The sequence below is a fragment of the Chiloscyllium plagiosum genome, chromosome 22, assembly GCF_004010195.1.
Source record: "Chiloscyllium plagiosum isolate BGI_BamShark_2017 chromosome 22, ASM401019v2, whole genome shotgun sequence".
NCBI classification, from domain to species: domain Eukaryota; kingdom Metazoa; phylum Chordata; class Chondrichthyes; order Orectolobiformes; family Hemiscylliidae; genus Chiloscyllium; species Chiloscyllium plagiosum.
In genome coordinates, this window is record NC_057731.1 from 39,210,202 (window position 1) to 39,223,614 (window position 13,413).

The window sequence follows — 13,413 nt, forward strand, 5'->3', positions numbered from 1 at the left end:
TTGTTCTTTCCAGTCTGGCAGTTAGACACAGCATTGTTCTGCCATTTTCACATTCTGATCACTTAGTCTGAACTATCAACATCCTTTTTCCTACAGTATTCCAACCCTCCTCACCCCCCACCCCCAACTATTGCATAAATGCTGTCCCCTCCACACTTCACGCCAGCTCTGATGAAGAGTCACCTACATTCGAAATGTTAGCTTGCTCTCTCTCCATAGATGCTGCTTGACCCATTGTGATCTCCAGCAGTTTTTGTTTTCAGTGAAAACAAACCAAGTTTTTCCATCATTCCTCATAACTAACACTTCCCAAACAAGGCAACATCCTCGTAGACCATTTGAGTAGCCTCTCTAAAGCCTCCACGTTCTTCTGGTGACATGGCAACCAGAACTATACACAATGTTCCAAATGTTAAATACTAAAGTTCTATACTGCTGCAACATGACTTGCCAATTTTTATACGCTAAGCTCTGATTGCCCACCTTATCCACTTGTGTTGCCACTTTGACGGAACTGTATGTCTCAACCCCTCTGTTTATTGATGTTAGTAAGGGTCTTGCCACTTACTGTATACTTCCGTCCTGCATTATATCTTTCAAAGTGCATCATCTTGCATTCGACTGGATTTAACCTCATCTGCCATTTCTCCACCCACATCTCCAGCCTTTCTATATGCTGCTGTATCCTCTGGCAATTTCTCCTCACTATCTCAGTTCCTCCAATCTTTGTATCATCCACAAACTTACTAATCAGGTCACCTACATTCTCCTGAAAACCAATTATATTCAGCAAACTTTGTTTTAACCAGCACCCTATGAACTGGCACTTTTGATAACTAGCAAAGATGATATACCTCAAATATGGTGAAGTTTCCTTTCTTATTTTGTCTAATTATCATAGTTTATAAATTTATTTACCTCAATGTAAATATACATCTTGTTCAATTGAATAGCCTCATGAAATATCAACAGTCAATTCAATTTCATGTCAATTTCTCCTCAAATACCATGATCTACTGTGACGTTCAAGTAGTCAGTTGAGGGTGTGAGTAAAAAGGCTCCCTGCTGCTAAATTTTGTTTAAGGCAAAGTTGATTTATTATTTATTGATTTATGCTGTAAATAAAATATGACAGTGATGTGTATATACCTTGCATTACATTTCTATTACTTAGTGTGTGTTTTTACATTGATTATGTGGACCTCTTGATCATCTGGAATATTTAATTAATTGGCACACATGGTCCCACAAATTAATAAAAAGTTTGTTTTACAATACAGACAACAGGGGTCCGAACACTGATTCCTGCGGAACTCTACTAGCTTAAGATCTCCAGTCATAAAAATACCCTTCTACTGCTACTCTCTGTCCTCTATGCCAATTCTGTATCCATCTTACCAGCTCACCACAGATCCCATTTGATTCACCTTTTGTTTCAGCCTACCTTGAGCAATCTTGTCAAAGGCCTTGCTAAAGTTCAAAAAGACATCTAGCACTGTGCCCTCATCAATCAACTTTGTCACTTCCACCAAAAACCATTTGGTGGAAGTTTGTGAGACACGACATTCCCTGTACAAAGCCGTGCTGCCTATCACTAGTAAGTCATTTTTTTCCAAATAAGAATCTTCTCAAATAATTTCACTATGGATTAAGTCTGTTGCCCTCCTTAAAAAAAGGAACAACATTGGCTATTCCTCAGTCCTTTGGGATCTCTCCTGTGACTTTTCTTTTGCAAACATTATACAATTTCCTCTAGCATTCTTTTTGTACTCATGGGTTTTCTGGGATAGCAATAAAACATGATTTACATGGTGTTGCCAAAGTCAAAATCATTAGAAAGTCTGCATGCAGTTATAATTCTGCCCAGCCCTAAAACATATTAGGTTTACACATCCCACCTACTAGAAGCCATTGTTAAAAATAAGGGGTTGTCCATTTAAGGGACAGGTAATGAAAAACTCTCAGGAGATTGAGTGTCTTTGAAATTCCCTCTTCAAAAGCACTAGATGCAGAATCTTTAAGTATTTTTGGGGACGAGGTAGATAGGTTCTTGATTAACAAGAGGATGAAAGGTTACTGGGTTGTGCAGGATTATAAAGTTGAGGTTAAAATCAGATCACTCATGATATTATTGAATGGCAGAGGAGGTGGGGAAAGCCATGTAGACTACTGTTGCTCCTTGTTTACATGTTTGTAAATATGGCACATGGTCCTGATCCTATAAATGGGAACTTTTACTGATCTGGAAATTATTGATCCGACACTGGCTATGTGCAAAAGGAAACAACTTCATTTCCCAATCTGGTGTAAACGTACATTCCAAAATAATCAATTGGCCAGCCTTAAATGTAAATAATTTAAAGGTTGTAAGTGTTACGGTACTGAAATCAACTTCATTGGCTGGCAAACAAAGCTCTGTGCAAGTGTGCCACTGAAGATACAAATCACATTATACCATAGGGTTGCCAACTGTGCATTGCATTTTATAAGTTCCATCTTTTAAACAGCTATCTAGACAACACCATACTGAACTGAATTTATAATTTAAAGAGAATGGGAAGAAACTGTGCCAACAGGTATTTGTAAAAATATGAATTTCTGTAGTGGTTTAGATTGCAATGTTTAATCAACACTTTGCAGCACATCCTCTGAAATGAAGATATCCTGTAACATGCTTGCCCTGCAAGAGGTTTTTGCAAAGATTTGTGTTGGGGCCCTTTCTTTCTTTTTTCAAACATTGATAACAAAATCAATTTGATAGAAACTCTACAATGTGGAAGCAGGCCATTCGGTCCACACCAACCCTGCGAAGAGCATCCCACTTCCTACCCTATCCCTGTAACTTGCATTTCCATGGCTAATCCAACCAGCCTGCACATCCCTGGACACTATGGGCAATTTAACTTGGCCAGTCCACCTACTCTGCACATTTTTGGACTGTGGGAGGAAACTGGAACGCTCAAAGGAAACCCATGCAGGGAGAATGTACAAACTCCACACAGACAGCTGCCTGGGGGCGGAATGAAACCTGGGTCCCTGACACTGTGAGGCAGCAGTGCTGACCACTGAGCCACCATGCCGCTCTTCTTTACTGAATCAACTGTTAAATTTGTACATATATCATCATGATAGGTTATGTTTGCAATGGGGAAATAAAGGGAGTTGACAAGAGTGATGACGAATTAACAATTACCATAGCAAGGGATTCTTTCGGTGGAGCCACTCAGGTCCCTGCCTGGCTCAGAACCTTGTGCACTGTCTTAATACTACTTCTGCCTGTATAAATTATTTAAAAATGAAACACTATTTTATAAAGGATGTGTTTCTTAGAAATGATGTGGCTGAGAGAAGACACATTAATAGCAAGGGAATCATACCATTATATGATGAATGTGCATATAACATTTGGGAAGGTTGAGTGACTCATTGCCAAATGCTGAGAAAATATAACAATACTCCTCAGCAATAAAAATAAAATCTGAAACTTCAATAATTATCTCAAACATAGAGAACTCCTACACTTAATGGAGAGATAACTGGAAGAAACCGCCTAAGATACAAATAGAATTTCCTGCTCAATAATGTATACTAATGTGAATTTAAAATTATATTTTAAGACCATAGTGTTTGATTGACTGAGCAAATGATAACATTACACATTATTAAGATGAGGTCAATTTTATTTAGAATACCTTAATTACTACATGAATTTGACATTGAATGAGGATGAAATTCAAAACTAAATATATTTTTAGTCTGGACGAGATCATTTTACAATTCAATAATTTTTTAAATTTCATGTTTAGATTACTTCATGTATGGTCCATCAACATGACTGGTTAAATATTTTAACTTTACTTAGCTTTTACTTTCAGTATTCTTGAGCCAAAGAGGACCTATATTATAGGTTTACATATTTCCATTAAACAATTAAAGGAAGGCATATTTTATGCAACACATTAGAAAAGCATATTGCAATTACCTTTTATAATCCCTGCTCAAGATTCATAACACTATGCTGCATGATCACAATTGTTAATTATATCTTAATACAATTACAATAGATTTCCATCAAAGTCACAACCTATTCAATGGCTACTCCATTGACCCAGAATCCACTAAATAGTCAATTATTTTTAATTAAATAATTAACTTTGGAATACATTCAATAGATGAATATATTAATACGACAATAAATGAACAATGCACAAAATTAACAGAAGTTAATGAAAAATTCTATTACTGCAACATTACCAATGATCTGCAGCATAAGGCCTATATAAACAAAGACAGTTTCTTACCTCAATTCCATTGTCCAGCTTAAGGATAATAAATAGAGTTATGTGACTGATGGCTTGTTTTTACAATAAATCAAAATTTGTATTCATGCAACATCCCATGAGAGAAATTTAATGTTTGCTTTTTGTAGCAAAATTCTAAACATTTTAATAACAAAATGCAATTAAGATACAATACCTCATTTTGCAGTAAGCATTTCTATAAATGCCATTCAAATTTATAATTAAGAAGGAATTGAATAGACCAGTTATAATTAGTAATTAACTAGTCAATCTGTGTGGTGTTTCACATAAGGAGTTGAGAGCAAGTGAAGTATTCTAAGGTATTAGAAGGAAGCTAACTGGACACAGAAGGAAAAGAAGAATAAGAGGGGAGAAGAGGAGAGAAAAAGGAAGAAAAAGTGAGAGAAAGGGGTATGGGAGATGATAGAGGAGAGGTATTTGTCAGAAGAGAAAGATATAGGCATAAATTGAGCAGGATAGAGAGACAGACAAAGAAAGAAGCATTACAGGAGAAGAATGGAGTGTAAAATAGAAAATGATGGCATTGACGAGGCATATAGGCGGTAATAGGGAAATAAGAAGAAAAGGGTTTCAGGAAGACGGGGGGGGAGAATGGGAAAAGGATGGGAGACAGGATAAAGAGAGTTAAGGGAAGGAAAAGGATGAGCAAGGTGACATTTGGAGAAAGAAAAGATATTGGAAGATATTTAGCCAATTAAAGCAGTTGGAGAGAAGAGGTGCAGGATAGAACCCATCTTATTACATGGTGGAAGAGGATTCAGTTACTGGAAACAAAACTGTACTAGACCAGTCAGGACAGAATAGGCCTATTTGCCTGTTTTAGTGAGTTGGGAAAGGCAAGAGCCAGAATGTGCCTCAGGATGGGGTGGTATTTAAATAGCTTGAAGATTTGTCAACATGGAGGGAACAGGATCAATCACGTCATGAAAGCAGGTGTGGGAGGGGATGAAAACAGCACGAGGAATGTGTACAGCCAAATTGATTCAGTGATGAAATAGATAACAGGTATAAATGGATGTCACATATAGGAGTTGTCAATAGATTATTTTTGGCAAGCTTAATTAGCTTATGCTTGAGGGCTCATGTGTCCCTGCTCTGGGCTAGGAAGCCTGGATTCAATCCCTTGTCCTCCAAAGTTGTGTAATAACATCTTTGACCAGGTTACAAAGGAACCTTGATTATCCGAATATCAATCATCCGAATTTCCAAAGATGACTTCATGGTCTCCCAAAAACGTTACAGGTATTCGATTTACCACACTGAAGAACATGTGAAAAAGCTGACAAAAACAAAGAAACACAAGCAGCCCAAGCATCAGCAACTGGATATTTTTTGGGTAAGGGTTAGTTACACAGCCCTTTGCAAAAGTAAGTGTTCTACATTACTGTACAGGTATTCCCGTCACTTTACCAGGCCGTACATTAAGAAAAATGGCTGAGAACATCAATGCATGTACGAGGCTGTACTTCTGTCTTTCTATCGCGAGACTAGGTTCCTAGAAACTGACAAATACTGCTGCAATTGTAGAAGCCGTTCAGGACTTGGTTTAATACTGCCTTCACCACTCCTTGCCAAATGGTAACTACTGCTGCATTTTTAAAAAGATTCATCATGTTATCATTGCTTTATTTTGTTCATTATGTGAAATCTGCACTCAATACATTAAAATTATAGATTTAAACAAATTCTCTGGTAGAGCAGAGTGTTAGGTCAGCATGGCTTCCTTTGTTTAAGGTAAAATCGATTATCCGAATAATCAATTCTCTGAATGAAATAGTGCCCACCCATCTCATTCAGATAATCGAGGTTTTTCTGTAATTAGAAAATGTCTATTGCATTTTTTAAAAGCATAATGTAATGCGTCCATCATATCCACAGGCTATGTGGGTCAGCCATGGGAAATGCAGAGTAACAGGGATAGGGTGGGCAGTGGGTCTGGGTGGGGACTCAATGGGCTGAATGGTCTCCTTCCACACTATTTTCTATAGGAGGGTATATACAGGAACTATTACCAAGTGTATAATCTCGATGATCCACAAAGTAATTAAAGAAGTCTATATGTATAGATAGTCAGTCAGTTTTGAACTACTGGAAGAATACTAACCTCATCTCTTATTCTCTCATTTTCTTTTATCAATTCTTCACATTCATCAATTGCTACAATAGAGGAAAAAGACACCACATAAAAATTAAGTCAGTACAATTTTCAATTATTCCTCCAGGAGGTCACATTGTAGAGCTACCAATGGTTATTCATCGAGCTTAAAATACTGGAAAGAGGTATTTATCCACAATTCAAAGCTCCATATTAAAATCACACCCAATAAAGGATAGATATTTGGGTAAGATTATCATACATAGTATTAAAAGGACAAGTAAGAAAATATTATACATAGGATGAATAGACTATGGAATGGTCTGCCACAAACTACATTCTTTAACAAGGGAACTACAAAGCTATTTGATAGTCAGCATTTTTATTCCTACATTCATTTAAACTTATGTTTATCACTGAAAAGCAGCATGGTTTTGAATTTTCTGTGCTGCTTGGATATTCTTCTTAAGCTGCCGTTTGAAATAGCCACATGAAAATGTATTCACGTACTCTTGGAACTTTTGTGCAATCAGATGATACTTATGCTAATTTCTGCTCAGGCAGAATAATGACAACTTAAAATTACAGTCATAGAGTTATAGAGATGTACAGCATGGAAACCGATCCTTCAGATCAACTTGGCCATGCTGACTGGATATCCCAAATTAATCTAGTCCCATTTGCCAGCACTTGACCCATATCCCTCCAAATCCTTCCTATTCATATATCCATCCAGATGCCTTTTAAGTGTTGCAATTGTACTAGCCTTCACAACTTTCTCTGGCAGCTATTGCATACACCCTCTGCATGAAAAAGTTGCCCCTTAGGTCCCTTTAAAATTTTTGCCCTCTCATCCTAAACCCATGCCCCCTAGTTCTAGACTCCCCCAACCCCAGGCAAAAGACTTTGTCTATTTACCCTATCCATGCCCCTCATAATTTTACAAAACTCTATAAGGTTGCCTCCGATGCCCCCGCCCATTCAGCCTCTCCCGATAGGTCAAACCCTCCAACCCTGGCAACATCCTTGTAAAACTTTAGTGAACTCTTTCAAGTTTCACAACATCTTTTCTATAGGCAGGAGACTAGGATGGCAGACAATATTCCAAAACTGGCCTAACTAATGTCCTATACAGCCGCAACATGACCACCAACTCCTGTACTCAATGCTCTGACCAATAAATGAAAACATACCAAATACCTTCTTCTCTCTCCTATCTACCCGAGACACCACTTTCAAGGAGCTATGAACCGGTACTCCAAGGTCTCTTTGTTCAGCAACACTCCCCAGGACCTTACCATTAAGTGTACAAGTCCTGCCCTGATTTGCCTTTCCAAAATGCAGCACCTCACATTTATCTAAATTAAACTCCGTCTGCCATTCCTCGGCCCAATGGCCCATTTGATCAAGATTCTATTGTACTCTGAGGTAACTTTCTTCACTGTCTACTACACCTCCAATTTTGGTGTCATCTGCAAACTTACCAATCATACCTCCTATGTTCACATCTAAATCATTTATATAAATGACAAAAAGCAGTAGACTCAGCGCCGATCCTTGTAGCACACCGCTGGTCACAGGCCTTCAGTCTGAAAAGCAACCCTCCACTACCACCCTCTGTCTTCTACCTTCGAGCCAGTTCTTTATCCAAATGGCTAGTTCTCCTTGTATTCCATGTGATCTAAACCTGTTAACCAGTCTACCAAGAGGACCCTTGTCAAACGCCTTACTGACGTCTATATAGGTCACATCCACTGCTCGGCCCTCATCAATCCTTTTTGTTACTTTTTCAAAAAAAACAATCAAGTTTGTGAAACATGATTTCCCACGCATAAAGCTGTGTTGACTATCCCTAATCATTCTTTGCCTATCCAAATACATGTAAGTCCTGTATCTCAGGATTCTCTCTAACAACATGCCTACGACTGATATCAGGCACACTAGTCTATAGTTCCCTTGCTTTTGCTTACAACCCTTCTTAAATAGCGGCACCTCGTTAATCCACCTTTAGTCTTCCAGCACCTCACCTGTGACTATCGATGATACAAATATCTCAGTAAGGGGCCCAGCAATCACTTCCCTAGTTCCCACAGAGTTCTAGGGTACACCTGATCAGGTCCTGGGGATTTATCCACCTTGATGATTTTAAGACATCCAGCACTTCCTCCTCTGTAATATGGACATTTTTCAAGATGTCACCATCCATTTCCCCACATTCTGTTGTGCCTTCCTTGTCCTTCTCCACAGTAAACACTGATGCAAAATACGCGCTTAGCATCTCCCCCATCTCCTGTGGTTCCACATATAGGCTGTCTTGCTGATCTTTAAAGGGTCTTAGTCTTGTTTAAACAATTCTAAACATTGTCAATGCAGTTTGCTTCTTCAGAGCTTGATGTTATGTCTCCCAATTCTGTACTGCAACAATCCAGGAGAGTTTTCAATATTTTAGTCTTCCATAATGTAAAAAAGAAATGTAAATCTGAATTCATTGCCAGAGATCATGAATTGGGTATCAGTTTGATTACCCTTTCCTGCATCATTTGCAATCCCTGAATATGTTCCCTGTAATCTTGACCAGAATAATATGCAGTCCGTCAGATTTGGCCCTGTCAATATTGTGTACAGACTCTATATCGTGCTGTGGTTTTATACAACAGAGTGTAGTTAAATTTCCTTACTGCTGTGGCATAACTGGTTTAAATAGAATATACACCAGTGCTTGTAGATCCATGCCTGGTGTTTCATCCTCTAGCCTAGAGTCGTCTTTTTCTTTATTTCTTTTCTACAATCTTATTAAATGCAATTTGTCATGCAAGTTAATGTGGGTATATACATGAGCCATCTTCCCAACATATCTATGCGCTCAGTTTGCCTGTTTTTCATTGTTTGACACTCCTATGCCAAATTACATATCATCTGCAAATGGAGCTTTGTTTTTGTCCCTAGTAACAAATCATTTATATTCACCTCAAACAGCAATGGCTAAGTGCTGATTACTATGGCACCCCTTCGAATGAGTCTGTCATTTAGATACAGATCTATTCACAAACACTCTTTGCTTTATTCTGATCTTGGCAACATCCAATCTAGTTCAGACTCTCACCTCTTGTTCCATTGTCACTCTGCCATATAAACTCATTGCTTGTGTAATTCAAGATCATAATTTTTTTTAATGAAATCTAAATTGGTGGGCGGCATGGTGGCACAGTGGTTAGCACTGCTGCCTCACAGCGCCTGAGACCCGGGTTCAATTCCCGCCTCAGGCGACTGACTGTGTGGAGTTTGCACGTTCTCCCCGTGTCTGCGTGGGTTTCCTCCGGGTGCTCCGGTTTCCTCCCACAGCCCAAAAGATGTGCAGGGTCAGGTGAATTGGCCATGCTAAATTGCCCGTAGTGTTAGGTAAGGGGTAAATGTAGGGGTATGGGTGGGGTTCGCTTCGGCGGGTCGGTGTGGACTTGTTGGGCCGAAGGGCCTGTTTCTACACTGTAATGTAATCTAATCTAAAAAATCTAAATATATCAAATGCATGGAATTTATTTTGTTAACATTGCCTATCATGTTTTCTGTCCAAGCTTTTTTATGATACTTTCATTCACAAAACCTTTTCATAGAATCTTTACAGTGTGTAAGCAGGCCATTCCATCCACCGAGTCAACATTGACCCCCCGAAGAGCATCCCATCCACACCCATCCCATCCTTGTAACCCTGCATTTCCCATGGCTAACCCACCTAGCCTACAGATCCTTGGACACAATGCAATTCAAAATGGCCAATCCACCTAACCTGCACATCTTTGGACTGTGCAAGGAAACTGGAGGACCTAGAATAAACCCAAGCAGACAAGGGGAGAATGTGTAAATAGCACACATACAGTAACCCAAGGCTGGAATTGAACTCATGTCCCTGGCGCTGTGAGACAGCTATGCCAACCACTGAGCTATGCCATCCTCTTTTATTGCTTCCCTACATCAAACGATAAGCTCATGCCTTAGTTTTCTGTATTTATCTTACTGCCCTTTTTTAAAAAAGATTGCTATCATGTCAGCTACTTCCCAATCTTTCTTTGTTACTTCTATTTCAGATGACTCCCCAAAGAGCAACATGAATGTGACCAATTAGGAATAAAAGCAAATATTGCAGATGTTGAAAATCACAAATGCAAAGTGCTGGAGGAACTCAGCAGATCAGGTAGCAGCCTTGGAGAGAGAAACAGAGCTAGGTTTTGAGTCCTTCTTCTTCAGACAATATTTAAGAACCTTTGTTCAAACTCTGTCCATGGCTTGTGTTGTCTTCCTTTCCTTGGCCTATAAATTACTTTTGTGATGAACAGGTACTGTCCCTACTCTGGGTCAGAAGGCCCAGGTGCAGGTCCCACCTGCCCCAGAGATGTGCCGTAACATATCTGAACATATTGTTTAAAAAAATCTTTAAATGACAGCCTTTCTAACTATTGTATTTTTTCCCAGTGCTTCCTTTTAACTCTCAGTTTCTCTCCTTTTAGTACCTTATTTTTATAATGTCTCAGTCTATACTGCTCCCCAAGACAATGAACAACCCTGCCATTGGTGACTATATTGATCTCTTCCTTTAACAGATTTTGGTTCATATTCATAATATACATAACTAGACCTAAAAATTATACGTGCAGGGAAAATATAGTCTAAGAGTTAATTTCTCACATTGTGACCATTTAAAAAGTAATGGATCTTTTATCTTATCCAATAAGTTTCAGTGTGCTCTGCTACAAACACGAAAGTCCATTCCCTACAAAATCAAAGAGATAATTGCGTTTCTGCATGGTGGCAGTGGTTAGCACTGCTGCCACACAGCACTAGAGACCCAGGTTCAAATCCAGCTTTGGGTGACTGTATGGAGTTTGCACATTCTCCCCATGTCTGCGTGGGTTTCCCCTAAGTGCTCCGGTTTCCTCCCACAGTCCAAAGGCGTACAGGCCAGGTGAATTGGCCATGCTAAATTACCCATCGTATTAGGTGCATTAGTCAGAGGGAAATGGGACTGGGTGGGTTACTCTTGGTGTGGATTTGTTGGGCCAAAGGGCCCGTTTCCACACTGTAGGGAATCTAATCTAATCTTCTGCATCATTATTTTTCTGATATCTGTGTGATCTGATGGAATTAGGGCTCAATCTCACACCTGTTAAAACAGGTTAAGATATCGAAAACTTAGACTTCATTTCCAAAGCGAACTGGTACCTTTAATCATCAGTTCAAACTGGTTTCCAATCCAAGTCATTAAGATGAAATGTAACCGAGTGCGTTACTCAATTTCTAGACATCAATTCTGCAAGCTTGCTTGAGCATACTTCATGCTATCGTTTAGTGGAGAGTTATACAATAATCGGACAGATGGTCATTATACTGCAGCACCTTTGCATTGAAAATTAGGGAGTTTGTGTTATTTGACGTGACGGTCTCTCGTCAAGACATCTGCTCAATTTATACACATTTCAAAAATGAATTATTTTTGGCAAATAGCTGATACGTGGATTATGCGAGCGATAATTACGTCATTGACAAATTAGGGACATCATTTATGATGCGCATAACGTTTAGTTTCTGATAGTTCTGCCACTAAAAACAACTGCAATGACGAAGTTATTATGTAACATTTGTCAATGAGTAATATCACGGAAATGCAAGAATTTTGCAAAACCCATCTCCAATGTAAAAGCAATGTTTAACGTCGAATGTACTCAACAATGAAGCTGAGGCCTCTGTGATTTACTTAGTTGAAGCAAATATTGTATCCAAACATATTCATAAGTTTACAAGATGTGCAAATTAAGTTAAAGGCGGAATTATTTCACACAGAATCAGGGACTCCCACTTGCGCTCAGCTGCCCACATTCTTGACAAGTGCCAAATGTGATACTTAATTTGACACATCCCCTGAGAGAGTCTGCAACAGGCAGATTGACAAAGGTATCCTCTCCACTCCAAATACGCGAGGAAGCCAACTTGTTGACCCGGCTCTCAGATATTTCACAAAAACCGAAAGAATTGCGGATGCTGGAAATCAGAAACGAAAACAGAAATTGCTGGAAAAGCTCAACAGGTTAGGCAGGAGAACCTGAGGAAGGGTCATTCGACCCGAAACGTTAACTCGGATTTCTCTCAGCAGATGCTGCCAGACCTGCAGAAGTTTTCCTAGCAATTTCTGTATTTGCCTTAGATATTTCAAATCATTTCAGGTTTAATCACGGTCTGCAATGATGCTGCACGCACCTTGTTTCGACAACTCGTTCAGATTTCTGATGTGATTTTCTTCTTCACGAGAGGCCATCTTTGCCGGGAACGTTGATCGAGTGAGTGAGCTACTCGGTCCCGGATTTGAAATGTTAACAGGAAGTGGAGAGATTGCCCGATGCTATAGCGCAATTGCAGCTGCACCTCAAACCCGAGTGAGCTGCAGTCAGGTAATTCTCGAACACACCCTGTGAAACAAAACCACAGGAAACAAAAAGATTGTTTCCTTGAAAGGAACTCAATAGTTCTAGATGGGATTGAGAAAGAAAATGTCATGATTGAGCTTCTGTTTTAAAGGGGAATTTGAGTGTAATCATGATATTGTCAAGTGTGTAAACTCTACTGTGTGTAAAATTACCACAGAGGAATACATACTGCATTAAAGTTAATTTTATGCCTTTTTAGCAACCAGTTAGCAAATTCCACATCTATTTAGAAATTAGTATACTGGTTTTAAATTCCCCATTAACTTAGTTGGGTTCAAAGGGTAATCTTTGAGACGTGGTTCCCATCTCCACGTTGGAACACGCACAAATGTAGACTTTAAAATGGAAAGTGTGGAATAGATCATGAGCCGGTATATTACACACACACACAGCCCCAAAGACAGCCGATTTCTAAAATAGCGCTAAAGGCCGATTCATACTGTCGTTTTCAAACACAATCGAGTCCGGTAGAATGAGGGCTTTACGGGTCAAGAGATCAGCTACGCAACCAGTTGTACTCAAC

At 39.2% G+C, this 13,413-nt stretch overlaps 1 protein-coding gene across 6 annotated transcripts in view; it reads right to left on the reverse strand.

Annotated features, from left to right (window-relative positions):
- shtn1 (shootin 1) overlaps positions 1 to 12,848 on the reverse strand; it is a 105,316-nt gene extending 92,468 nt beyond the window's left edge. For 2 of the 6 annotated variants that reach the window (XM_043712830.1, XM_043712827.1), the window contains exons 1-2: positions 12,664 to 12,846; positions 6,427 to 6,479 (exon numbers count right to left, since the gene is read on the reverse strand). In XM_043712830.1, the coding sequence (XP_043568765.1) occupies positions 6,427 to 6,479; positions 12,664 to 12,721 (111 nt within the window). In that variant the 5' untranslated portion in view covers positions 12,722 to 12,846. Of the gene's footprint in view, positions 1 to 6,426; positions 6,480 to 12,663 lie in introns of all 6 variants that reach the window. The other 4 variants (XM_043712831.1, XM_043712833.1, XM_043712834.1 and 1 more) reach the window with 4 other exon arrangements.
- Between the last annotated feature and the right edge of the window lie 565 nt (positions 12,849 to 13,413).